This window comes from Ceratotherium simum, chromosome 3, assembly GCF_057802395.1.
Source record: "Ceratotherium simum simum isolate JZ-2026a chromosome 3, ASM5780239v1, whole genome shotgun sequence".
Taxonomy (NCBI): domain Eukaryota; kingdom Metazoa; phylum Chordata; class Mammalia; order Perissodactyla; family Rhinocerotidae; genus Ceratotherium; species Ceratotherium simum.
Genome location: NC_141902.1, coordinates 92,549,195 through 92,573,525, shown reverse-complemented (window position 1 = coordinate 92,573,525; position 24,331 = coordinate 92,549,195). Strand labels below are relative to the sequence as shown.

At 53.1% G+C, this 24,331-nt stretch overlaps 2 protein-coding genes and 1 non-coding gene across 6 annotated transcripts in view; 1 reads left to right on the top strand and 2 right to left on the bottom strand.

Moving 5' to 3' along the window:
• Positions 1 to 1,203: 1,203 nt before the first annotated feature.
• Positions 1,204 to 1,276, bottom strand: TRNAR-UCG (transfer RNA arginine (anticodon UCG)). The gene has a single exon. It is a non-coding gene; the product is annotated as a tRNA-Arg (tRNA).
• Positions 1,277 to 1,511: 235 nt separating this feature from the next.
• Positions 1,512 to 19,515, top strand: POLG (DNA polymerase gamma, catalytic subunit). Of its 3 annotated transcripts, none has more exons than XM_004431939.3 (23): positions 1,512 to 1,667; positions 2,403 to 3,152; positions 5,974 to 6,169; positions 7,055 to 7,219; positions 7,323 to 7,469; positions 7,618 to 7,697; positions 8,535 to 8,717; positions 8,821 to 8,975; positions 9,133 to 9,259; positions 10,197 to 10,433; positions 11,395 to 11,515; positions 11,728 to 11,814; positions 12,107 to 12,214; positions 12,946 to 13,106; positions 13,909 to 13,962; positions 14,071 to 14,188; positions 14,652 to 14,787; positions 14,893 to 15,139; positions 16,547 to 16,669; positions 16,798 to 16,966; positions 17,096 to 17,304; positions 18,257 to 18,417; positions 18,998 to 19,515. In XM_004431939.3, exons 2-23 carry the CDS (start codon positions 2,551 to 2,553, stop codon positions 19,072 to 19,074), a joined length of 3,663 nt encoding a protein of 1,220 aa, XP_004431996.1. In that variant the 5' UTR covers positions 1,512 to 1,667; positions 2,403 to 2,550; the 3' UTR covers positions 19,075 to 19,515. The 3 variants fall into 3 exon arrangements, with proteins under 3 accessions (XP_004431996.1, XP_087285050.1, XP_087285051.1); XM_087428924.1 differs by having other exon boundaries at positions 8,794 to 8,975; XM_087428925.1 differs by lacking the exon at positions 18,257 to 18,417 and having other exon boundaries at positions 8,794 to 8,975.
• FANCI (FA complementation group I) overlaps positions 18,702 to 24,331 on the bottom strand; it is a 92,606-nt gene continuing 86,976 nt past the window's right edge. For both annotated transcript variants that reach the window (XM_004431940.3, XM_087428923.1), the window contains exons 35-38: positions 22,356 to 22,424; positions 20,854 to 20,949; positions 20,456 to 20,563; positions 18,702 to 19,429 (exon numbers count right to left, since the gene is read on the bottom strand). In XM_004431940.3, coding sequence (XP_004431997.2) covers positions 19,349 to 19,429; positions 20,456 to 20,563; positions 20,854 to 20,949; positions 22,356 to 22,424 — 354 coding nt within the window. In that variant the 3' untranslated portion in view covers positions 18,702 to 19,348. The remainder of the gene's footprint in view (positions 19,430 to 20,455; positions 20,564 to 20,853; positions 20,950 to 22,355; positions 22,425 to 24,331) is intronic.

Here is a 24,331-nt window from a genome sequence, read left to right as displayed (position 1 = left end):
ACTCGGGGACTCCCTGATTTAAGTTGAGAACCTCTTCTCTCGGCATTATGTAAAAATGTCAACGTTACAAGGTGAAGGGAAAAAACCCCAGATTACAAGATGGTGAGTTTTCAGTTGATCGTTGTTTTTGTTTTTGTTTTTTTTTGGTGAAAAGAAAAAAACAGAAAACCATTTTTGTGTATGTTAAATATACCTAGAAGAGTGTATGAAAAATATTTCATACTTTAAAAAACATGTATGGAAAGATCAAGGCGCAGTGCTACTGTGCTGCCTTCACAGGCCTTGGTCTGGGGCCTCTCCCTGCCTCTCCGGCGGCCGCGGGGGAGGGGGCCCGGATCGGCCAGCACGGCCGGCAGAGGACCCTATCCCTGTATCCCCAGGTATCTCTGCATCCCACTCCTGAAAAGTACCGAAGTCAGTTCCTCAGGCCAGCTCACGGTGTCCCGGCACATGCACGGGCTGGAAGATGCGGGCTGACTTGCAGCGAGGCCTGAATTTTGTCTGTAATCAGCTATGTGACCTCAGGTCGCTCTCAACTTTCTCTGAGGCTCGCTTTCCTCATCCGCGCAGCTGGGTCTCCAGCCTCTCGTTATTCACGTGGCCTTGATTCTGCGTGGTACTTTACAGTTTACAAACCACAGAGCGCCGAGAGCAGAGCTGTTGAGACACCTGGAGCAACAGCAGGTGGATGCAGAGACCGAGACCGCAAAGACTGGAAGGCACCCTCTGGCTGCTCCCCAGGCCGGAGGGAGCCGGACGCGCTTGGGCGGGGCCTTACGACCAGTGGGCAGGTTTGGATTCAAGGAAAGGCAACGTTTTTACCCATCCGAATTGTCCAGGACGAAAAGAGGCAGCACGGGGCTGGCGAGGGAGGGGGCTTCCCTTCAGCTGCGAACTCCTGCCATTTCCATGAATCCGTTGACTTTACATCGGGATCCGCACAGGATGCTTCTTCTCCATTCTCCTCCACCAGCGGGCGGGTGTGCGCGGCTGGTATATTTTAGAAATGCGCCCGGCGCCTGGGACACGTAGGCGAGTAGTTTCACAGGGACGGTCTGGGCGTCGTGCGTAGGAGCCGTTACTTCCGCAGATCCGGGCGTTCTCAGACCTCTATGTGGGGTGGTAACCGGCGACGACATTTCCTTCCGTCCGGTCACTTTATCCTTTGGAAGCAATAAGCCAAAAACGATAACCAACTCCATCCGACCGCGGCAGGACTCGAACCTGCAATCTTCTGATCCGAAGTCAGACGCCTTATCCATTAGGCCACGCGGCCGCCTCACGCCTAACGTTCTTTGGACAATCTAAAAAGCATCATTACCGCCCACGGGCTTGCCCGGGACCAATCCACCTGCTTTCTGAGCAGGGGAGGTCGGACCTTGGTTCCCAGAGTTCCGCCGGGAGGGCCCACCCGGAAGTCCCCTTCTCCCCCCGCGAGCGGGCCGGTCCACTTGCGGCCCTCCTATTGGTCGCGCCGGGAGTCGCCCGCCTGCTTCTAGGGTAGCCGCGGGACAGAGCTGGGCGCAGAGGGGAAGTTGCGGCTGCCAACGAGGCGAACTGGTCAGGTGCAGGCAGCACGCCACCCCGAGGCTGCGTAGGCTGCGCGGAGGGAGCCTCCACGTCTCCGGCCCCGGGTCGGGAGCCGGAGAAGCACCCGGCGGACCGAGGTTTCCGGCGGGTTCGGCGGGGGGAGGCCCTCCTCCCCTATCAGGGAGCGGGGCCCTGAGCCGGGTGGAGGCTCGTCCCAGGGCGCACCGCGGCGCCGCCCCGGGCACAGGCGGGCGGCCGGGAACGCGGGGCCTCCGCCGACGCCCCCTGCAAGGCGCCCCGGGCCGCTGGGCCTGGCCCGGGCGTGGGTGGGGCCCCGGGGGACGGCCGCCCACCCCGCGGGTTCGAATCCGGGCGCTGGCACCTCTCGGCGCTAGGCCCGCGCGCCGCGGCGGTCGCGGTGATGGATGGCAGCCACTCTGCCGGGCGCTTGCCGAGGGCCGGGCCCCGCGACATGTTCGCCCTGTGTCACGCACCCAGCAGTCTTGTATGGCGGGGAGAATCCGCAACCCCACTTCACAGAATAGGAAATTGGGGCCTAACGCGCTGGCCCAAGGTCACGCATCTCCTAAGAGCCAGAACCGGGATTCAAACCCGCGGAGTCCCACTCCAGTATCGGCACTCTCAACCGCTGCCTTGGCCTTCCCCAAGTTCACTGATGACCCCACGTGAACCTCAGTCTTCTCTGGAGGGGGTTGATATTTCCCGAGGTTGTTTTGAGGCTTAACTGAGAAAATGTGTGTGAAAGTGCTTGGCATGCTGCCTGGGATGCAGAAAGTGCTCAAGGAACGGTGGCTACTGATAGAGCACGTCGTCCATGTGTAATAACGCTGTGTATCATCTGTCTTCTCTAGGATTTGTGGGTGGAAGGCAGGCATGGTCAGACCCATTTCACTGACAGGACAACAGAGACAGGACGTGTCTCACAGCCAGTAGAAGCAGCCAAGCTGGAGCCCAAAGCCAGGTGTCCTGACTCCCAGCGGGGGGCTTCCTGCACCAACCATGAGCCGCCTGCTCTGGAAGAAGGTGGCCAGCGCCGCCGCCGGGCCAGGGCCGATTCCAGCTCCAGGGCGCTGGGCCTTCAGCTCCGCCCCCGCCCCCGTCCCCGGCGACGGGCAGCCGCAGCCGGCATCCTCGGAGGGCGGGCAGCTGCGGCACAACCCACTGCACATCCAGATGCTCTCCAGAGGGCTTCACGAGCAAATCTTCGGGCCCGGCGGGGAGCTGCCCGGCGAGGCCGCGGTGCGCCGCAGCGTCGAGCACCTGCAGAAGCACGGGCTCTGGGGGCAGCCAGCCGCGACCCTGCCCGACGTGGAGCTGCGCCTGCCGCCCCTCTACGGGGGCAGCCTGGACCAGCACTTCCGCCTCCTGGCCCAGAAGCAGAGCCTGCCCTACCTGGAGGCGGCCAACTCGCTATTGCAGGCCCAGCTGCCCCCGCGGCCCCCCACCTGGGCCTGGGCGGAGGGCTGGACCCAGTACGGCCCCGCGGGGGAGGCCGTACCCGTGGCCATCCCCGAGGAGCGGGCCCTGGTGTTCGACGTGGAGGTCTGCTTGGCAGAGGGAACTTGCCCCACGTTGGCGGTGGCCATATCCCCCTCGGCCTGGTAAGTAGGGGCCGGGGTCAGGGGACTTTAGCACACGTGGGGGGCCCAGCTTAATAGTTTGGTTGCGTGAACATTACCAAGCTCCCACTGTGTGCCTGCCGGCACTCTTCTAGGGACTTGGGATTGGATGGAGAGCTAAAATAGGCTTGACCCCAGCTTTCACAGAGCTTACTTTCTGGTGGGAAGACACGGACAGTAAACAAACACCCAGGCACATGCGGTGACAGGGGCTGTGCAGAGACTCACAGCAGAGTGTTGTACTTGAGGTGGACCCGGAGACCCCTTGAGGTCACCTGGATTTGGTGCCTTTACTCCCTCCGGTAATAGTTTCCTGAGAAGTTAGTCCAAGACGTTTTTGAACAGTGTTTCTATTTGGGCACACTTGGTCATTTTAGACAGGAGAGGTCTCCCATTTGTGGGACTGTCCCAGGGAGTATAAGACATTTAGCATCCCCAGCCGCTCCCTTAAATGCCAGACCAAATTCCCCCCTGCGTTTCCAAATCCCCCACGCTGCCAAGCAGCAAACCCCTGACCACCCCCAGTTGAGAAACATTGCTTCCTTCCCCTAGCCTCCCAAGCAGTCATTTTGGTGCCAAAAAGGTATATCCAGTCTCTCTTTTTAAATAAGTGCTCCCCAGGTTTCTTTTTCAGACAATGATGGCAGTACTGTTTCTCCCCTTTTTTATTCTTCATTTCAGGATTAAAATACTATTTACAACCTTAATGCTTTCAGGCATGGCCAGCAAAAAAGTTGGCAGTTTCTTTATTCCTATTGGAAGCTACATCTTTGTAAAGAAAGCTGCGAAATGTTAAATATGCAGTTGAAAATGGTGAAAACATGGCTAAATAGATAAGGTAGGCATTAATGGCTGAAAAGAGCAAAACGAGATGATTCTGCATTGATTTAGTTCCAGTTAGGATGAGAATCTCAGTGCTTACTATGTAACTTGATGGTCACAATAGAGGGAATACTGTCCATAGTTTGAGAAGGTAAAGGAGGCTGTGGTGGCTGAAAGAAAATCAGGAAACCAGTGACCTTTAGAGAGACTTGTTTTTTGCTCTCTTGGTCGTTTTTGGCCAATTGACCTGAAGTCCCCTTTCTTTTCTCTGCCTCCTCCTCCCTCTCCTGACTGTTCACCTCTCTCATCTCTCTCCCTGCCCTTCCCACCCTCCTCTCATTCTCATTCCGTTCTTCCCAGTGGTGCTGGGGGTGTTGCTCACTTTGCCTGGTGGCAGAAGTCATGGATGAGGCCTGGGCTCATGCTGGGACCATTCTCCTGGGAGCCTGACTGGTTGAGGGGGTAGGGGGTGCCAGAAGGGCCTCATAGCAGTCCACTTTTAACCTGGGCACGTCCCTGCCACGTGGCTGCCTCACGTCAGGTACCTGAGTGGCCTGCGGTTTCCATCGGAAGGGGGAAGCTGTGGACAGCCCACAGGGCATCTTCCCAAAGGCTGCTCGTCAAACCAGAGGGACATTACACAGGCCGTCAACATTTATCTAAGATTCACAGGAAAAGTGTAGTAGTAATGGCATTGGTTCTGACTCATCTTAAATTTACCAAAGGCGTTTGCACTTTGGCTTTCTTCTTTTTTTATCACAAATAAATTTATAATAAGATGGCTCTCGTGCACAGCTGTAGACCTGGATCTTGATCCCAATGTGGCTTATAATTTATTGCAACTAAAGTCATCACCATAGCCTCAAGTATTTGACATCCTTCAGCCTCTTCTTCTGGGTTGTTTTTAAGGGCTCTGATGTGCTGAATTGAAAGGGGAGGAGGTTTCGCTTGAGTCTCTGTGCAGATTCCCACCATTTGGAGTTAGAATTTACCGGGTTTAAATCCAGGAACCTCTTTGCTGGTAGCCCCCTCCTCCAAAGAAACTACTTGATGTTTGTTGAAACTGTTGAGGCAGATAACCCCTCCTCCCCCCACAAGGGGTGCAGGGAGCTCCTTTGAAGCTGTGGTGGCCGCACATGGCCTAGTCACTCACTTTCATGCTGAGTGCCCTTGACCCTTTGCTGTAACCTGCAGTTCACAGCAGGCTTTTCCTCAGCAGCCTTTTCCCCATGTTTAGCCTTGTGGATCTTGACCAGACTCTAGCCTTTTCCTGAGTCAGTGTGGGGCCCCCGCAGACAGCACTCGTCCCCTGTCCCTCCCACCCCACCCCAGCACATGTGCATACATTTCCTCCATTCTGGCACTCTCCCTGGTCTCTCACTGAGGGTGGTTGCCCTGAGAGGCCCAGCACCTTCTGGAAGGTGCACCATTTGCTCTTTGTCCTTCAGAATCTTTCCAGCCGTCAGATGATTCATCCCGTACGTGTGTGCAGCATTTGTCTTTTTTTTTTTTTTTTTTTGCCACTCTCAACTTAAAAAAAACATTTCCACTTTGGGTCTATATAGTTGTCTCTCTCCTTTACGAGCACTTTGAACACTGGCTGCTTTGTGCTTATAGACACGAGGGGCTGATAACGTTCGTCAGACACCTCAGAGCCAAGCACAGACTGGGCGCACACTGGACCTGACACACTCAGTGGCCCAGGCTGGATGCCTGTGTGCGACAGCCGGTACTGTGGCGCTTGGCTCCATTTTTATCTGTGAAAGTTGAAAAGTGAAAAAGCTTTTGTAACTGCCCCCTACACTCACCCCCCACCCCACCCCACCCGCCTCTAGCTCTGTGAGGGTTAGGAGCAGCCCCCGTCTATGCGTGTCCCAGCTGCCGGTGCAGCCCTGGCATGTGGTGGTAGGTGTGCAGTGGGCGTTGTGGAGTGAGCTTGAGTGCCTCCGTGCTGAGCCTGTCTGCCTCTTGCCTCCCGCAGGTATTCCTGGTGCAGCCGGCGGCTGGTGGAAGAGCGTTACTCTTGGACCAGCCAGCTGTCGCCGGCTGACCTCATTCCCCTGGAGGTCCCTGCCAGTGCTGGCAACCCCACGCAGCGGGGTTGGCAGGAGCAGTTGGTGGTGGGGCACAACGTTTGCTTTGACCGAGCCCATATCAGGGAGCAGTACCTGATCCAGGTAAGGTTCCTGGGCTGGCCGCGGGTGCCGGCATGGGGTGGGCTGAGAGCCCTGACCTCAGTGGCTAGGGAAGGGGTTGCTCTATCACCTTTGTAGCAGCTGCAGGGCCTCCTGTTGACCAGCCCTGCCTCTGGTCCCTGTCCTCAGGACCTAAGCTCTCACTGAGTACTAATGGCCCTGATCTTGGTGTGGCAGTGTAGAGCTTGCCATGGGTCTTTGGGGGCTCTGGGCCACACAGCCGGAGCCATCCTGCCTCAGCCAGTGACAAGCAACGTGAGCTCCTTACCATTCCTGAGCCTCCGTTTTCTTGTCTGTAAAAAGAGGGAGCTAGTCTGTAAGGAGCTTCCTTACAGGATTGTTAGCAGGGTTTGAACAGCACACATTGTCAGACACTCAGAACCATGCCTGGTATGTGGTGGTGGCAATCCTTAATGCTACGAAAGCACCTTTTCATTGTGTCCCACCTCAGCCCTGGGAGAAAGGCAGGGCAGGCAAGGGCAGCCCTGGCCTATAGCTGAAGGTACTGCGGCTCAGAGCCTGTTCACTTGCCCAGGGCCACAGAGCTGGTGAGTGGCAGGGCTGGGGCTGGAGGCCAAGCCTGAGAGCTCAGGAGGCCTTGTTCTGGCAACTCTGTTCCCAAGGTGCCCCTCAGAGCTGTTGCTGGATGCTGGGAAGGTCTGGGGTGTTGGGATCAAGCCAGGCCTGCGCCTTCAGAGGTGGCTAGGATTTGGGAGGGCAGGCCCCTCGGGTGGAGGGACAAGCATGAGCAAGCATGAAGATGTTGTGTCTTTGGTGTTGGAAGGCGGTGATGGGAGGTGAGGTGCGGGGGTCTGGTGGGTTGACAGCACTGAAGCAGTGGTAAGCTGGCCCCTTTGTCCTCCTCAGGGCTCTCGCATGCGCTTCCTGGACACCATGAGCATGCACATGGCCATCTCAGGGCTAAGCAGTTTCCAGCGCAGTCTGTGGATAGCGGCTAAGCAGGGCAGGCACAAGGCCCGGCACCCCACACAGCGAGGCCAGAAGTCCCAGAGCAAAGGCAGCGGCCCAGCGGTGAGAGCACACCTCTGGAGACCAGAGCAGGTTGCTTACGACCCCTCACAGCCCACCTGTCTGTTCTGAGGCCGAGCTCAGTGTCCCTTGCTCTGGCCCCCAGATCTCATCCTGGGACTGGCTGGAGATGAGCAGTGTCAATAATCTGGCAGATGTGCACAACCTCTATGTGGGAGGGCCTGCATTAGAGAAGGAGCCCCGTGAACTGTTTGTCAAGGGTAGCATGAAGGACATCCGTGAGAACTTTCAGGTATGGTGCTGGAGAGGGGCTCTGGGGAGGCGGGCTGTGGCAGACCCCTAGCTGACCCCAGGGAGTATAGCTGCCAGACCTGACCCTGAGACCCGGCGGTGGTAGTGGGATGGCTGCCCACGCAGCACCTTCATGTTGCCTGTGCCAGGACCTGATGCAGTACTGTGCCCAGGACGTGTGGGCCACCTATGAGGTTTTCCAGCAGCAGCTACCGCTCTTCTTGGAGAGGTGAGAGGAAGCCCCTGTGGGAACCTCAGGGGGTCAGTGGTTTCCTGATACTTGGGCCCACTGTAGTCAGGTGACGCTGGGTCTTTCTCAGGTTGGGGCCTTAGCCTTTCTGGGCCAAAAGAAGGGAGCCGCTGTCCGGTGATGGCCACCTGGGCCTTGGACTCTGGGTTTCTGCAGAGGCCCTGGAGGGGAGGGCTGAGGGCTGTGATTGAGTTCCATGTGCATGGTCCCAGTTTGTTAAGCACCCTCTCTGTGCCCAGATGCTGGTGCAAGGGCTTCACGTCCATCTGGGTTATGTTTGCTAGTGAGTCGGTCATATAATGTGGTCTGAGGTGTAAGCGTCAGGCAGACCTGGTTCGAGTCTTTACTGTTGTATCTAACTCATTTGACCTTGGGCAAGTAACTTGGTTTCTCTGAGCCTCGGCGTTCTCATCTGTGAAACATACACGAGTGTACTTGACTGCCCTAGCTGTGAGGTTCGTACGTGACCTTTTGTGTGTAATGGGGTTATTAGCACAGTGCCTGGCATGTAGTCTTTACTCAGCAAGTGGCAGCCGTTTTCATTTTTGTGATCTGTAATTCCCACATTACCCCTGAGGATGGGATGATTTCATTTCTGTTTTATAGATGAAGGAACTGAGGCTCAGAGAGGTAAGGTGACTTACCCAGGTCTCATGGCTAGGCCGTGGTAGAGCTGGGGTGTGAAGTCACATCTGTCTGACTTTAGAACTGTGCCATGTGGGTGGTTGGGTGGAGGCTTGCCAAACTGGTTCAGGGGTTGGGCTAAAGCCTTGGCTCCTGTGGTCATTTATGTCAGCCCTGGTGTTTGCCCCCCAGGTGTCCCCACCCAGTGACTCTGGCCGGCATGCTGGAGATGGGTGTCTCCTACCTGCCTGTTAACCAGAACTGGGAGCGTTACCTGGCGGAGGCACAGAGTACCTACGAGGAGCTCCAGCGGGAGATGAAGAAGTCGCTGATGGACCTGGCCAATGACGCCTGCCAGCTGCTCTCAGGAGAGAGGTAGCCAGGCCTTGGACTGGTGGCATCCAGGCAGGCGACGGGCAGCGGGGAGGCCTGGCCTTCGACTTGGCCTTAGCCCTGCCCTGGTGGACTGGCTGTGCAGGTATAAAGAAGACCCCTGGCTCTGGGACCTGGAGTGGGACCTGCAAGAGTTTAAGCAGAAGAAGGCAAAGAAGGTGAAGAGGAAGGAGCCAGCCACAGCCAGCCAGTTGCCCATCGAGGGGGCTGGGACCCCAGGGGATCCCAAGGATCAGGAAGGTGGGGAGCATGGGCGAGAGGTGGGGCAGGGATGGGCCCTGGGACCCAGGGGGCCCTTGGAAAGGGTTGCCCCAGCCTCCCAGAGATGAGTAGGCTGGGCAGGTCTTTTTGAGAGGCCCTTCCCCTGGTGCTGATTGTCCTCCCCCGCCCTGCACAGACCCCGGCCCCCCCAGTGAGGAGGAGGAGTTTCAGCAGGACGTCGCAGCCCGCGCCTGCTTGGAGCAGCTGAAGGGGACCACAGAGCTCTTGCCCAAGCGGCCCCAGCACCTGCCTGGACACCCTGGGTGAGCCCTCTCCTCCTAACATATTCAGAGTCTGCCCTTACCCCTCTCAGGACCCCAGCACGGGGTGGCGTGCGTGTGAGCCGTTAGCAGCCTGCTGTCATTGGTTCCTGCCGTCTTCCACTCCTGCTTCCCTGGTTCTCTCTGACCTCCACTTCCTGAACTCAGTCAGCACAAGTGCGCTGAGCGCCTGCTGTGTGCCAGGCCCATGGCAGCCACTAGGGGTACAAATAGGAACACAGCTCCTTTCTTTCCAGTAGCTCCTTCTCCCCAGGAGGAGCTAGGCGTGCAGACCAGCCAGTGCAGCTGGGGTTTCTGTCTATGATGAGACAGAAAAGTGAGCAGTGTTGAGGTAGTGCCTGACTCTGCCTGAGGAAATCAGGGAAGGCTTCTTTGAGGAGGTGACCCTTCATTTGAGCCTTACAGAGTGGCAGAGATGAGAAAATAGGGGCAACCGTGTTGAACAGCAGGGTGCTGATTTTGCACTCCTCCTCCCTGAGAAGGAGGCCTCCCTGAGTTTTGTGCCCTGGGTACCTTACTTGCCTCGTGCTTGTGTTGGCCCTGGTGAACAGCACGTGAGAGACAGTTCTGGAGGCCCAGGTGTGTCGCTAGATCAGAGGGGCGGCAGGTCTGCTCGCTCCTCTGGCCACAGTTACCCTGTGTAGAGTGGAGCTTGGGGAGGAGTCCCGCCCTGGGCTGTGCTTGCGGGCCCTGTTTTCTGACTAGTCCAGTGGGGCTGACCTAGGATCTTTCCTTTTGAGATATCGGAATTATTCTGGGGGACTCCATGGAGGTTCTGGCTGCATCCCAGACAGAGGGGACGGTGTCGATCAGCTGAGGTCACCAGAAAGCCTTGGAGCGTTGGAGGGGGGTGGGTGAGGCATGTCACGTGCTATCCTCCCCCACCGCTGTGACACTGCTCTGTTCTGGTGGGACATAGGTGGTATCGGAAGCTCTGCCCCCGGCTAGATGACCCTGCGTGGGCGCCGGGCCCCAGCCTCCTCAGCCTGCAGATGCGGGTCACACCTAAACTCATGGCGCTGACCTGGGATGGCTTCCCGCTGCACTACGTGGAGCAGCATGGCTGGGGGTACCTGGTGCCCGGGCGGCGGGACAACCTGGCTGATGTGCCTGCGGGCCCTGCCCCAGCATCGACTGGGGTGGCCTGCCCGTACAGGTAAGGCTCAGGCTCGGGAGGAAGGGGCTGGAGTTGAGGGACCCCTTTCCCTCGCTGGAGAAACCAAACCCAGCTCAGGCTAGAGAGGAGAGCTCGGGTCTGGGAGTCTGGGTTCTAGTTCTTTTTTCCATGGCTGCCCTTTCCTCTGGGCCTCAGAGCCTTGTGGGGGGTTGAGGGCGTGGCGCTGCGAGTGGGGAGGATGCGAGCGAGTAAGGCCCTGCTCTCGGGCCCAGCAGCAGAGCTGCCTTCACAGGAACCTGCAAGAGGGCTGTCGGAAGTGGCCAGGGAGATGGTTTTTTTTTTTCTTTTTTTAAGTATAATTTATTGAGCACCAATTATATTCTGTGTTAGTAAACCTTTTGCAGTGCTTCCCTCATTTGTTCCCAAGCAGCCCCATGAGATAGGATAGTTATACAACCCATTTTAGAGTTGACACAACAAAGACTTAGGGAAGTCAGTGGACTTCTCTGAGATCACACAGCCTGAGCTTTTGATAGGCAGATGTTGGGGAGAAGCCGTGACACTGAAGTGGCCCAGAACTGAGAGTCCTGGCTCTGCAGGGCAGCCCGAGTCCCTTGAGGGGCCTTTGGACAAAAGGGCCTGGGATGAGCCTTGCTCCGGGAGCCAAGGGGTGGATGAGTGGAGTAGCAGCCTGGGCCAGGGCCCCGTCCTGACTTCCCACTCCTCTGCTCCCAGAGCTTTTCTTGGGGAAGTGGCAGCTCTGTGGCATATGAAGAGCCTAGATTTGAGTCAGACCAGGCCTTGAACCCTCGCCTGCCACCAGTGTGCTATGTCATTCGATTTGTCACTCACTGTCTAAAACCAGGGAAAGTGCTATCCACTTTCTCCTCAGAGCTGATTCTGAGGACTAAGCAAGGGAACTGTGGAAGGCGCCAGCCAGCTGCCTGGCCCGGAGCTGGCACCCAGTAACCCGAGGCTGCTGCCGCTGTTCTCTGCCCAGAGCCATCGAGTCCCTGTACAGGAAGCACTGTCTTGAACAGGGGAAGCAGCAGCCGGAGCCGCAGGAGGCGGGCCTGGCTGAGGAGTTCCTGCTCACCGACAGCAGCGCCATGTGGGAGACGGTGAGGGGGTGCTCTGCAACTGAGCTCTGGGCCGGGGTCTCTGTTCCCTCCCAAAGAAGCGGCAGCCGTGTGGGTGGTGGCTGGGGCACTGGGTGCACTAAGTTGCTCACTCCAGGCTGGCCTGGGCTGTCTGCATGTCGCAGGGAGGGGGCTGGTGGATTCAGACTGACCCAGCCTCCTGTTTCACTCCCTGGGTACCTGGGCCCATCCAGGTGGAAGAACTGGGTTGCTTAGAAGTGGAGGCCGAGGCTAAGATGGAGAACTTTCGAGCGGCAGTTTCCAGCCAAGCCCCGGCTCTGGTGAGCGGGACGTCTGCTCAGGGTGCTGGGCGGCAGGGCCTTCTTCTTGCACCCAAGTAGCTCTTCCCCACCAGAGGGCTCCCAAGGGTTGGGGGGTTGGGGATGCTGCCCTGCCTTTGGATGGCCCCATGCTTGTTGGAGGCCAAGAAGGAAGCCTGGGACCTCGTGGCCATCCTGTCACTTCCCAGCTTACCTGCTCATCGTTTCAGGCCCTTTTCCACCCCCTGCCCCGTGGCCCTCACTGAATGTAGGTGCTGAAGCAGGGCCTGATCTAGATGTGTGGCCCCCACAGACTGCTGCTGGTGGCCCGAAAGCCAGCCAGCCAGCCTATCACCATGGCAACGGACCTTACAATGATGTGGATATCCCCGGCTGCTGGTTCTTCAAGCTGCCTCATAAGGTGTGTGTGCTGGCTCACGCCCTGTTCTGTGGTGCCCTCACTGCTTGGGGCTCCCAGCGGGCCTCCAGAGTGACTCACGCCAGCAGATTGCCCTTCATACGGAATGACGGTGTAGTGGGGGAGTGTGGTCTCAGACGAATACTGCCATCTCTCTGAGCCTCTCAGTTCCTTCTGAAAATTGGGTGGTGAGGGCCATGGTGGTGGAATTAAATGACATAGGGCAGGGGCCGGCCCCGTGGCGTAGTGGTTAAGTGCGTGTGCTCCGCTGCTGGCGGCCCAGGTTTGGATCCCGAGTGTGCACCGACTGCACTGCTTGTCCGGCCATGCTGAGGCAGCGTCCCATATAAAGTGGAGGAAGATGGGCACAGATGTTAGCCCAGGGCCGGTCTTCCTCAGCAAAAAAAAAAAAAAAAGGATTGGCATGGATGTTAGCTCAGGGCTGATCTTCCTCGCACAAAAATAAATAAGTAAATGACATAGGGCATGTTAGGTGTCTGGCACCACGTCGGTACACAATAGGCTCTGTTGACTGATGACTGTTATTGTGAGGGGAGCCAGGTTGGTTTGTATCTGCGTGTGTGCGTGTGTGTTGCCGTCAGGGATTTGTCCCAGATTGCTGTGCTTGAGGTTCTGGGCTCAGTGTTGGGCAGAGCCCAGGTACACAGGGCATCAGTTCCCCAGCCGGGGGTCTGCGTGCTGCCTCCAGCCACTGATTCCTTTGCCCTCTTCAGGATGGTAACAGCTGCAATGTGGGCAGCCCCTTTGCCAAGGACTTCTTGCCCAAGATGGAGGATGGCACCCTGCAGGCTGGCCCAGGAGGTGCCAGTGGGCCCCGTGCCTTGGAAATCAACAAAATGATTTCTTTCTGGAGGAATGCCCATAAACGTATCAGGTGGGTCACTGTGGGAGGGCAGAGACATGCCTGTCTGTGTCCCTGGCCAGGTTCCTGCAGCCCTGGGACTCCCTTTCCCCGCCTCCCACCCAGGGGTCCCTGACTCAGCTGTGCTGTAGTGGAGGGGTAGCCTAGCTATGGTCTAGGGGCCTGGCTGCTTGTGGTCCTGGTGTCATGTGACTGCAGGCAAATCTTTTTCTCTCTTCAGCCTCAGTTTCCCTGTTGATGTAAAAAGAGTGGTACTGTAGGGCCTTGATGGCCCCTCCTAGCTGTAAAAGAACCCGTTGGTGTGAGTGCTGGAGCCGTGGGGTGGGCTGAGGACCATGGAGGGCTGGTGCCTGTAGGCTCAGTTGGGGGTTGGGAGCTGGCTCCTGTAGGCTGAGAATGGCACATGGATTCATCTTGAAGGCTAGTTTCAAGGGGGTTGTGGCTGCAGCAGCACACTCGTGTGAGACGAGTGCTGTTGTGATGGCTTGGTGAAGGCTTCCTTGAGCGTGGGAGAGGCAGTGGTGGCAGGGCTGATGGTGGACACCTCACAGATACTCCAGGATAGGGGCAGAAGCTGCCTTGGAGGCAGCTGGCCAGTTCTCAGATGGCTTATGCCCCTGAATGGCAGATTCTAGGGCCCCAGGCCTTGGCTGCGCCAGGGCCCACCCTGAGTCAAGTCAGTGGGAAGAGGGTTGAGGCCAGGCAGGGAGTGGGCACAGCAGCCCCCGAAGCTGGGCAGATGAGGGCTGCAGTGGGATGGGGGTGGATTCTGCTCCCATGGCTGTGCTGAGCCTCCACTTGTCTGTCCTCACAGCTCCCAGATGGTGGTGTGGCTGCCTAGGTCGGCTCTGCCCCGTGCTGTGACCAGGTATGGCCTGCTGAGTGGTTGTGGGGACGGGAGAACTGAGTGGAGTGGGTCCAGGACCAAAGCAAGCTGCTGAGACTCATGTTCTCTCCCTCTCCCTGCCCGCCCCAGACACCCAGACTACGACGAGGAAGGCCGCTACGGGGCCATCCTGCCCCAGGTGGTGACCGCCGGCACCATCACCCGTCGGGCTGTGGAGCCCACGTGGCTCACTGCCAGCAATGCCCGGGTACGTGTCTTCTGTACCTCCGGTTCCTGCCATTCCTCACCCATGTTGCTAAAAACTGAGGTCGCAGAGGGCGTTTAGTGAGAAGCTTGAAAAGGCGCCTAGGAGCTGGGTCAGGCAGGACTCAAGTTCAAATCTAGCTTCACAACTCATCCATTCCTTCAGCACACACTTTCTGGGCACCTAGTCTTGTCCAGACACTGACAAGGCATGATAGCCACAGCTGTCATGGAGGTGAGGGGAGCTGGGCATCGGGCTCGCCATAGAGTAGGGCTTCTTTACCTCTCACCCCATTGCTGCTGGGAGGCAGCCCTGGAACTGTGAACTTTGGTGCAGTGCTGTCTGGCATTCCCTAAAACCAGCCCCACAGGGAAGGTGCCAGCATTCTCTGTCAGGTCTGGCTCCCGGAATGGGTTAGCAGTCCCACTGGGGTATCGAGGTAGGGCTGACCTCACTTTTCCTACAGCCTGACCGAGTAGGCAGTGAGTTGAAGGCCATGGTGCAGGCCCCGCCTGGCTACGTGCTCGTGGGTGCTGACGTGGACTCCCAGGAGCTGTGGATCGCAGCTGTGCTTGGAGATGCCCATTTTGCTGGCATGCATGGTGAGCAAGAGCCAGGCTGGGCAAAGTGGAGGCAGCCTGACCCCTCGGGCCCAGGTTGCTAGGCAGAATGGTTCTGAGCTTTTTCACTCCTGCCTTGCCCCCCAGGCTGCACAGCCTTTGGGTGGATGACACTGCAGGGCAGGAAGAGCAGGGGCACCGACTTGCACAGTAAGACAGCTGCCACAGTGGGCATCAGCCGGGAGCATGCCAAGATCTTCAACTACGGCCGCATCTACGGGGCGGGGCAGCCTTTTGCTGAGCGCCTGCTGATGCAGTTCAACCACCGCCTCACACGGCAGGAGGCAGCTGAGAAGGCCCAGCAGATGTATGCTGTCACCAAGGGCCTCCGCCGGTGAGGGTCCCACCTTCATCCATGTTCCCCCCAGGGCCTCAGGCCTGCTTTACTGCTCCCACCTTTTCTACCTCTTCCCATTACCTGAGCCCTCACCTGGCCCCTCTCCCTCCAGATCTCTGTGACCTACTTCTAGGATAGTTTGTCTTTGGGTTGTGACATTTGCTTGCTTAATAGTCAGCCTTAACCAGTTTTCCTCATAAGGTTCAAGCTATACTTTGGTGATGTTGTCACCAAGTGATAGTGGGTTCACAGCTCTGGTCATGCAGAACAAACAGTCGTGTGGGGTTGCAAACTCACATGCCTACACAGAACGAGAGGGAGTGAGGCGGGCGGGTGTAAGATAGGAGTTGACAGGAGGGTGCTGTGGAAAACCAGAGACTTTCAACTGATTTTGATGTAGGAGAAGGCCTTCCCAGGCTTCCAGTTTGTTTCCTCTGATAGTACTACCTATGACGTGCGCAGGGCCTCAGTAGGCTCCTAGGAGGGTTCCTGAAGCAAGTGTGAGCAAGAGGTACGTTTACAGCTTCCTTAGGTAGGCTAGATAGTGTCCACATGTAATTAGCTGACCTCGTGAAAGACTAACATTTTAAGTGGTAAACAGTGTAGCGGTGACTGCATAAATGCAGAAAAGGAGTTGAGTCTTGTCCAGAGTAGATGGGAGGATGAGGTGGGTTTTGGCGCAGCTTGCACCACGGGCAGTGTGTGCTGATGAAGGCGAGGGCAGTGATGACCGAGGCAGTTGGGCCTTAGTTGTGGAGACCTTTGAAGGCCTCACAGAGGAGTCTGAACCAAGGGCACAGGTGCTGGGGAATCCCTGGTGCAACTTTCAACAGGTGAGTGACATGGCTCTGGAGGCATTAGGGGACAGGCCTGGTCATGTCTGAGGTTGCACTGAAGCTGGGAGTCTGGGGCAGTGGCAACTGAGAAGGGTCAGCCAGGCCTGGCTGTATGTTGTCTTCTGCTTCTCCAAATGCCCTCTCCCCTTCAAGGAGCCCATTCTCTACCCACCCCCGCCCCAAATCTGGGGTGATTGCCCTTGTTGCCTCCTGAACTAATATATGGCACCTGTTGGTCATTGGGCAGCTCAGTGTCTAAGGCATTAGGACAGTACTAACAGTGATGGCTCTTGTGCTGGAGTCTTTGTTCTTTATTGGGGTACCATGACACAGCCCACAAAAGCCTGGGTTCCTCTCTGGGCTCCACCTCTTCCTGGCTGTGTGACCCTAGCAAGTCACTTAGCCTCTCTAAGCCTGTTTCCCCCTCTGAAGTAGAGCCTGTAGGGGATAGGCACGATCCCAGGGTGGCTGTGGAAATGGAATGAGATTGTGTGTGAACACTCCTAGCCCAGGGCTTAGCACAGAGGTGGCACTCCCGTGGGAATGATGGTGGTGACACTGCCCCCAGGTATCGGCTGTCGGATGAAGGCGAGTGGCTGGTGAGGGAGTTGGACCTCCCTGTGGACAGGACTGAGGACAGCTGGGTTTCCCTGCAGGATCTGCGCAAGATCCAGAGAGAAGCTTCAAGGAAGTGAGAACTTTCTGTGTGTTAAGGATGGAGGGAGGGTCCGGGCTGGCCCCAGGAGAGCTGGGATGCTTTGTTTTTAGCTGAGATGCTGAAACACAAAGCTTGCCCTCTCTTTGTTCCTGGCCCCCTAGGTCACACTGGAAGAAGTGGGAAGTGGTTGCTGAACGAGCGTGGATGGGGGGCACAGAGTCAGAAATGTTCAATAAGCTGGAGAGCATTGCCACGTCTGACACTCCATGTACCCCGGTGCTGGGCTGCCGCATCAGCCGAGCCCTGGAGCCCTCGGCCGTCCAGGGGGAGGTATCTTGTTAGTCTTGGAGCATGGGGAGAGGAGTGAAGGGAAGGTAGGGCTCCTGTACCACCTCCTACCCCCGAGTGAACTGGTGTGTGGCAGAACCCCTCTCACCTGTGCCCATCTTCTCTCCCTAGTTTATGACCAGCCGTGTGAACTGGGTGGTGCAGAGCTCTGCTGTGGACTACTTACACCTCATGCTTGTGGCTATGAAGTGGCTTTTTGAGGAGTTTGCCATTGATGGACGCTTCTGCATCAGCATCCACGACGAGGTTCGCTACCTGGTGCGGGAGGAGGACCGCTACCGTGCTGCCCTGGCCCTGCAGATCACCAACCTCCTGACCAGGTACGTGGGGGCCCACGGCCTCGCTGGCCTGGCCATATGCTCAGATGTGGGGTTTTGGATCAGGCTGAGTATGATCTGTGAGTTTTCATCTCCCCAGAAACGAATGTTTTAGCTTTCATCTCTAGTTTAAAAAAATCGTTCAAGTCTTAAAAAGAGTGGCCTCCACTTTTAAAAAAAAGATTTCTTGGGTTAGAAAGTGTCATATGCCAAGACCAATAGATCACTGACGTGGTGAGGAGGTAGGAGTCATGGGAGTTGTTCCGAAGAGTAGTTCTCAAATTGGCCTCCCCTAAGAACACATCTGTCTGTTTTGAAAAGCAAATGACAGAAGGCTTTTCTCAATTCATAGAAAATTGAAATGTTTTTCTTTCATCCATAAATGTTTTCTTAAGTGCCAAAAGTTTGTTATTCTGACTAACAGGAAACATTGTTAATGGGGAAACTCAAATGTGATTTAAAAAATATATATTTTATATTGAGTTGTATTTTCTCATAAAATTCCTAGTTTATATGGTTGAATTAAATAATATTAGTTCTGTGTTGATCTGCCACTCAGAACCAGTTTGGGAACCATGATCTATCCTGATTAATGGGGAAATAATGAAGGTTTGCAGTACTCAACACTGTCTCCACTGCCCTCTTAATCATCTCCTGGGGCGTTATGCTTAACAAAGCTAACAGAAAGTTCTAGTATATTCAAACCCTGACCCAGTGATTGACAAAAAGTTTTTACATCAATAAAGTGTACCAAACTGGAAAAAAAAGGTGTGTTATGAGTCTATAATTACATTTCGGGGTGTCAGGCTGCTGTATGGAGGGCGGTGTGGCCTTTCAGCTTGCTTGGCTGAGTGAACAGAGGGTTGGTCTGGGGGTCTGAGGTCATTCCTCCTGGAGTGCAGGGCTCTGCTCACAGCAGGGGCATGGCTGTGAGAGGAGATTGGGTCTCTTTCAGGTGCATGTTTGCCTACAAGCTGGGTCTCAATGACTTGCCCCAGTCAGTCGCCTTTTTCAGTGCAGTTGATATTGACCAGTGCCTCAGGAAGGAAGTCACCATGGATTGTAAAACCCCTTCCAACCCAACTGGGATGGAAAGGAGATACGGGATTCCCCAGGGTGAGCGCGACACGTTTGTTCCTTATTACGCATATGACATAAGGTGGACCACAAAGTGGTTTTGGACCACAGGAAGCTTGGGGCACCAGGAGATGAGAAATCCACTCTTGACTCATGCTGTGTATTAGGCTGTTTCAGTTTATAACGTGCCCTGGGTCCAAAGTGAATATGATGTTCACATCACAAAGGGATATGTTTCTAGAAAGCTGTTCTAGTAAATGAAGGAAGAAACCAGAGCTTCAGATATTCCATCTGTACCTTTCCCTCTTCAACCACACCAGAAATGTTTAAAGAAGATTTATTGTATAAAGTCAAAGTACATTCTTAAATGAAAAAAATTGTGCTTTGAACGCCAAACAAGTAAATCAGAAAGCTTAGTTTCTATTTAAAATGTATCTAAGACAAACATTTTATACAAAAAGGAAATGGACCCTCCCAAATGTAACATTCTCATTCTTGGCAATTCTCAACCCTTCCATCCTCCTTTCTGACCTTTAAACAGTAAACTCCTTTTCTCACTTATGAGCTCTGAGTTACATTTCTTAAGGAAGCATCCTAACCAATTTGCACTATCTTTCAGGTGAAGCGCTGGATATTTACCAGATAATTGAACTCACCAAAGGCTCCTTGGAAAAACGAAGCCAGCCTGGACCGTAGCTCTGCCTGGAGGCTCTGTATTTGCTCCCGTGGAGCTTCATTGGGGTGGTGCAGGCTCCCAAACTCAGGCTTTCAGCTGTGCTTTTTGCAAAAGGGCTTGCCTAAGGCCAGCCATTTTTCAGTAGCAGGACCTGCCAAGAACAATTGCCTCTAACTGAAGGTGCAGTTGAGTTCAGTGGGTCCAGAACCAAGATGCCAACATCGGTGCAGGCTGTAGAACAAGGGGCTCTACTGCTTGCTGGGTAAAAAGAAAGCAGAAGCCCCAAAGTTCACATTAACTCAGGCATTTCATTTCTTTTTTCCTTTTCTTCTTGGCTGGTTCTTTGTTCTGTCCCCTGTGCTCTGATGCAGTGCCCTAGAAGGGGAGAGAAGTAATGCTCTAATGTGATAAACCTGCTCGGAGGCAGTGGCAATAAAAACAAACAAAAATCCTTTATCTTCTCCTCAAAGCCTGTGTTAGTCATGCTTTCTCCCCTTTCCCACTCAGAGGAGGCAATTATGTTGAAGAAGAGGGGGACCTCCAAAGTGGAGTAAGGCAGTGCTAACTCCTTTCCTTTGGACTTTTGTTGTACCTGGGGAGATGCATGGGACAGAAGGACAGAGGAGGAACATCAAAAAAAGGCTCCATAACCCTCATGAACTCAAATGTCAAGTAGGTAAAGGGAGTGGATGGAGCCAGGTGCATGATGGCCAGGAGTATGATATCTAAAGAATGCAGGTTTGAAATTTTTGAAATGCCACAAATCCAAGGTGTTTTATGTAAACTTCCAATTTTGAAATGGGAATTGGCCACTGATTGGCTGCTTCTATCTTGGACAAACCTAGGATGATGAAAATTTTAGGTGCTAGAGGTAAGGAAACAGGAGTTTTGCTTCAAAGATGCTGTAGGGCTTGAGGTGTGCTACTGTAACTGGTAAAACTAAAGGGAGAGGAACACACCAGAGGGAAAAGGAGGATAACAAACTGGCATGAACTGAAGGAAGCCTTACCTGAACTAATCAAAGAGTGGCCCTGCTTTGAATGAGGGCGCAGCAGAAGAGGAAGTCGGCTGGTTTCTGAGCCAGGATGCCAGAACTAGTCATTTTCCAGTGGTTCAGAAGGTCACATGGAGAAGACCCACAGGAAGACCTTGTTTTGTCATCATCCCCCTTTGGGAAATGTCTACCCAAAATGTATACAAGTCTGGGCAACTTGGTATGGTTCAAAGTTTACAGTCCTTCTGTTGAGAGTCCTTAGTTTTGTCTCGACCACCGTTTAGCCCTTTCTCTCTCTGGTTGTTGCCCCTCCACTAATCTGCAGCAGCTCCCAGACAGGCTACTAACAATCAGTTAGATAAGGGTGGCCAGGGCTTGCTGCACTCCATTCACAAACAGGCACTCACCTCGTCATCTTCATCCCCCTCATCCTCTCGAAGAACCATGTCCAAGATGTTTCCTTTGATCTTGAAGTCTCGTGAGGTGCTGAGCTTCATGTGCTGCATCAGGTTCACCTGTGACAAAGTTGTAAGGATGGGCACTATTTTCCTACTGACAGATCCTGCCAGGGACAGCCTAAACCATTTTTGCTAGACCTCTGACCACCGCTTCAGTTCCTACTTAAAGTAAGCCGACACCCACTTGACCTGCTTTTCTATCAGTTTCCTGCATGTTTGGATTCAGGCCATCGGATCAGAAACGACAAAGGAGTGTAGTCGTCCTTGCCCCCCACAGTTGTGCTGCTTCAGTTTGCCAAGTCCCCTCACAGGGTAAATGCAGACAGTAGAAAATAATGAGTGTTTACCTTGGACTTCTTAGAAAGGTGGATGAGAAATTTTTCATACTGTTCAATGGCAAAGATGAGATTAGGGATTGGCTTGGTTTCCCGAAGAACTCTGGCCTACAAGGCAAAGAAGTGGAGACCACTTAAATTTCAGGTTCAAAGGTTTTTGAAGTTGTCCTCTGAAGCTGTTAGCAGAACTGCTCATGCCTTTGGGGAAAAGCCAGTCTGTCTTCCAATCAAATTCAGCCTTACTTATACAGTAATCTTTTTGGCAGTTCAGTCTCATCAAAGGATGTAAATGCCATTTACAGTTCCTAAGTATGTGCTGTTATCTAGACACTGGCTGAGGGAAGGATCATTGGTAGATATTTGGTTTCTTCTCTGACTTGGTATTCTTAAAACAATGAGCCAACTCTGCACTAGCTCTATTTCCTCTCTAGTCTGCACATGAATTTTTACTGCTGGGATTATATATCTTTCCCCCAATTTTAATTGTAACTTGCAGATCCTTCCAAACCTTTCTTATGCATATAGATGTATTTCTGTATTTTTTTAAAAACCCACAAATGAGGACATTGTTCTCAACTTTTTTCTTACATTATCATGGCGATAATTCCATATCTGAACATTTGGATTTGTATTTTTTTCATGTCTGCTTTGTATTCTACAGTATTAACCTACTATAACCCATTTAGCCAGTCCTCTATTAATGGGTATCTTAGTTTTTCCAATATTTCACTCTTATAAACAACATTGCTAAGTCCATCCTATACACAGGCCTTTACAGTTTACATCCTAAAAGTGTAATTGTTGCATTAAAGAATGTGTGTGTGTATATATATCTGCTAAAATTCAGCAGTTATTGCCAAATTGCGCCCTTGAGAGATCGTACTAATTTTCACCTTTGCCAGCAGAGTACCAGAGAACTCACTTCCCTGCACCCTCACCAACTCTTACACATCACCTAGGGAGCACCTTTTGCCCTAACTTTTCCTAGAACAATTCCTTCCCAGTGGGTATCCTAACCTATTTCTGTTTTTAAAGAAAAGAGCTCAAGATTTTCTGGTGCTTCCTGAATAAAGTGTATGTTTTTTGGTTCAGAGGAAAGATATTCCATCTGAACAAAAAGTTCATGAGCCGAGAAGCAACTATACATACACATTTTTGTCACAGCTTCATTGAGGTATAATTCACATACCATACAATTTACCCATTTACATTGTACAGTTCAGGTTTTTTTTTATTTTATTCACAGAGTTGTGCAACCATCACCATCAATTTTAGAACATTTTCATCCCCCCAAAGAAATCCTATACCCAATTTCAGCAGGCACCTCCCCAGTCTCTCCAATGCCCCCAGCTCTAGGCAACCACTATTCTACTTTTTGTTTTTTTAGATTTGCTTATTGTGGTCATTTCACAAAAATGGAATCATATGTAGTCTTTGTGACTGAATTCTTTCACTTGATGTAATGTTCAAGGTTCACCGGCACCCACATTTAATGATCGGTGTCAGCAGCTTACCATGGCTGTGGCAACAGCAGCAGTTTTCTCCTTTTCTCCTGTATGTGTTAGGCTCTTACTCTTCTTGTTCTAAAGAAGTAGAAACAAAGTCTCTCATTCCTGAAGATTTTTCTGTAGATCCAGCAGGTTAGTGGTAATTTTCTAGGAAGGTGATCACAGCAGACTATGGGAACTCTTAAGGGGACCAAGTCTGGGTGAAGAGATTATCCTGCTGCAGATGCGGGAGATGGGGAACATTGTGACACTTTAGAATCCTTGGATATTTTTCTACTTTGTTGTTCTTGGGAGGTTTACAATCTTGCTCTTAGAACTAGCACATGGAAGTGAGGGCAGGACCAGCCAAGGGCCCGGTGAGGTACAGAAGGATGGTTAAAACGGGGACTGTCAGGTGGTAGCAGGAATAGGTATTTCCCTACTAGGCAGTTGGCTAAAAGGGTTCCATAAAGGAGAGGAAGCTGGAGAGGCTGTTCCTGGGGTCTGCAGTCTTCCCACTCAGAGGCAAAGGCCAGATGTGTCTTATGTGCCACGTGGTTACATGGTCGAGGAGGGTTTAAGAGTCACAGGAACACTTACTGCCCTATGTTGCAGATAATCAGAGAATAAAAAGCTCCTGGAGAAAGGAAGAACCAATAAAGAAAAGGAACCAAGAAGTATAGGATTCTGATAAGGCAGAAGAAAATCAAGACTGAGTCAGGAGAGACTGAGGAGAAAAACCACCCAAACATGAGGTACACAAAACATAGGAACCTTTACCTGGAAAAGTTCTATGCCTTCTAGGAATGGAACATACCATGCTCCATGGGACAAGTAAGAGAATTAAAAACAGAGACCTGAAAATGGAGAGAAATTATACCACTGGAGCCACGTGAGAGGCAGGAGGCTTGGTCCATGTGACATATTCCGAAAAATAAGAAATCTCTTTTTAGCCCTGGAAGGCAGGGTAGAGGATGGTGATGGTAGATGGTGAAGCCCTTTTAAGGGAGAGGCAGGGAAGCAGCCATAGGTAGAACTCATGTGACCAAGTGGGAAGTGACCCATCTTTCTAGAGGTTGTACCCAAAACGGGACTGTTGAAACTCCCTAAATCAACCGTGTTCACTGCCCATTCCCGCTGATTCAGGTGGGACTAAAATTGTAGCCAAAAGAGAAGCATCTTTTAAAGGTGTACAGTTCTGAGCAAGGTGCTAACAGTTTTGGAGCAATGGCTTTCATTGTTTTCTTCCCAGTGAAATCCAAGGCTGTGGAAAAAAAGAAGGGGCTATCAGAGAATAAACAGCTCTCTGAAAGATGTGACAAACGCAATCCTGATGTCTGGATAAGAGTTAAGAGTTAATGGAACCACAGGCTCTTGCCCAGGGTCACTCATTAAGTACATCTCACAAAGTCAGAGAAAAATGTTTGCCTGAGGATCACCTGACTTGTCAGTAAGGCTTGAAGTCAAATATAGATGGGGAAAGGGGAAAATATCCAGAGAATACATAAAAGAACAGCAGTCTAGGAGATGCCTGGTGATTCGCAGAAGAAAATGCCTGAGGATGGAGTCAGAAACACAAAAACCCAAAACCTCTCCAACATTTTACATGTCAACGAATATCAAGTATGACTCTAGAGGGGTTGACCTACAGCCCATAGGTCAAATCTGGCCCACTGCTTGTTTTTGAAAATAAAGTTTTATTGGAACACAGCCATACCCATTCAATTGTATATTATCTATGGCTGCTTTTATGCTGCAACTACAGAGTTGAATAGTTGTGACAGTGACTGTATGGCCTGGAAAACCTAAAACATTTACTATCTGGCCCTCTATAGAGAAAGTTTGCTGACCCCTGTTGTAGAGTCAAACTATCTGGGTTCAAGTCTCAGCTCTGCCTCTTAACTAGCTATCTGTTCTTGGCATTCACCTCTCTAATCATGAAAAGAGCTTAACACAACACCAGAAGGGTTGTAGAGAACCAGAAAAAGGTTCTCTAAATGTCA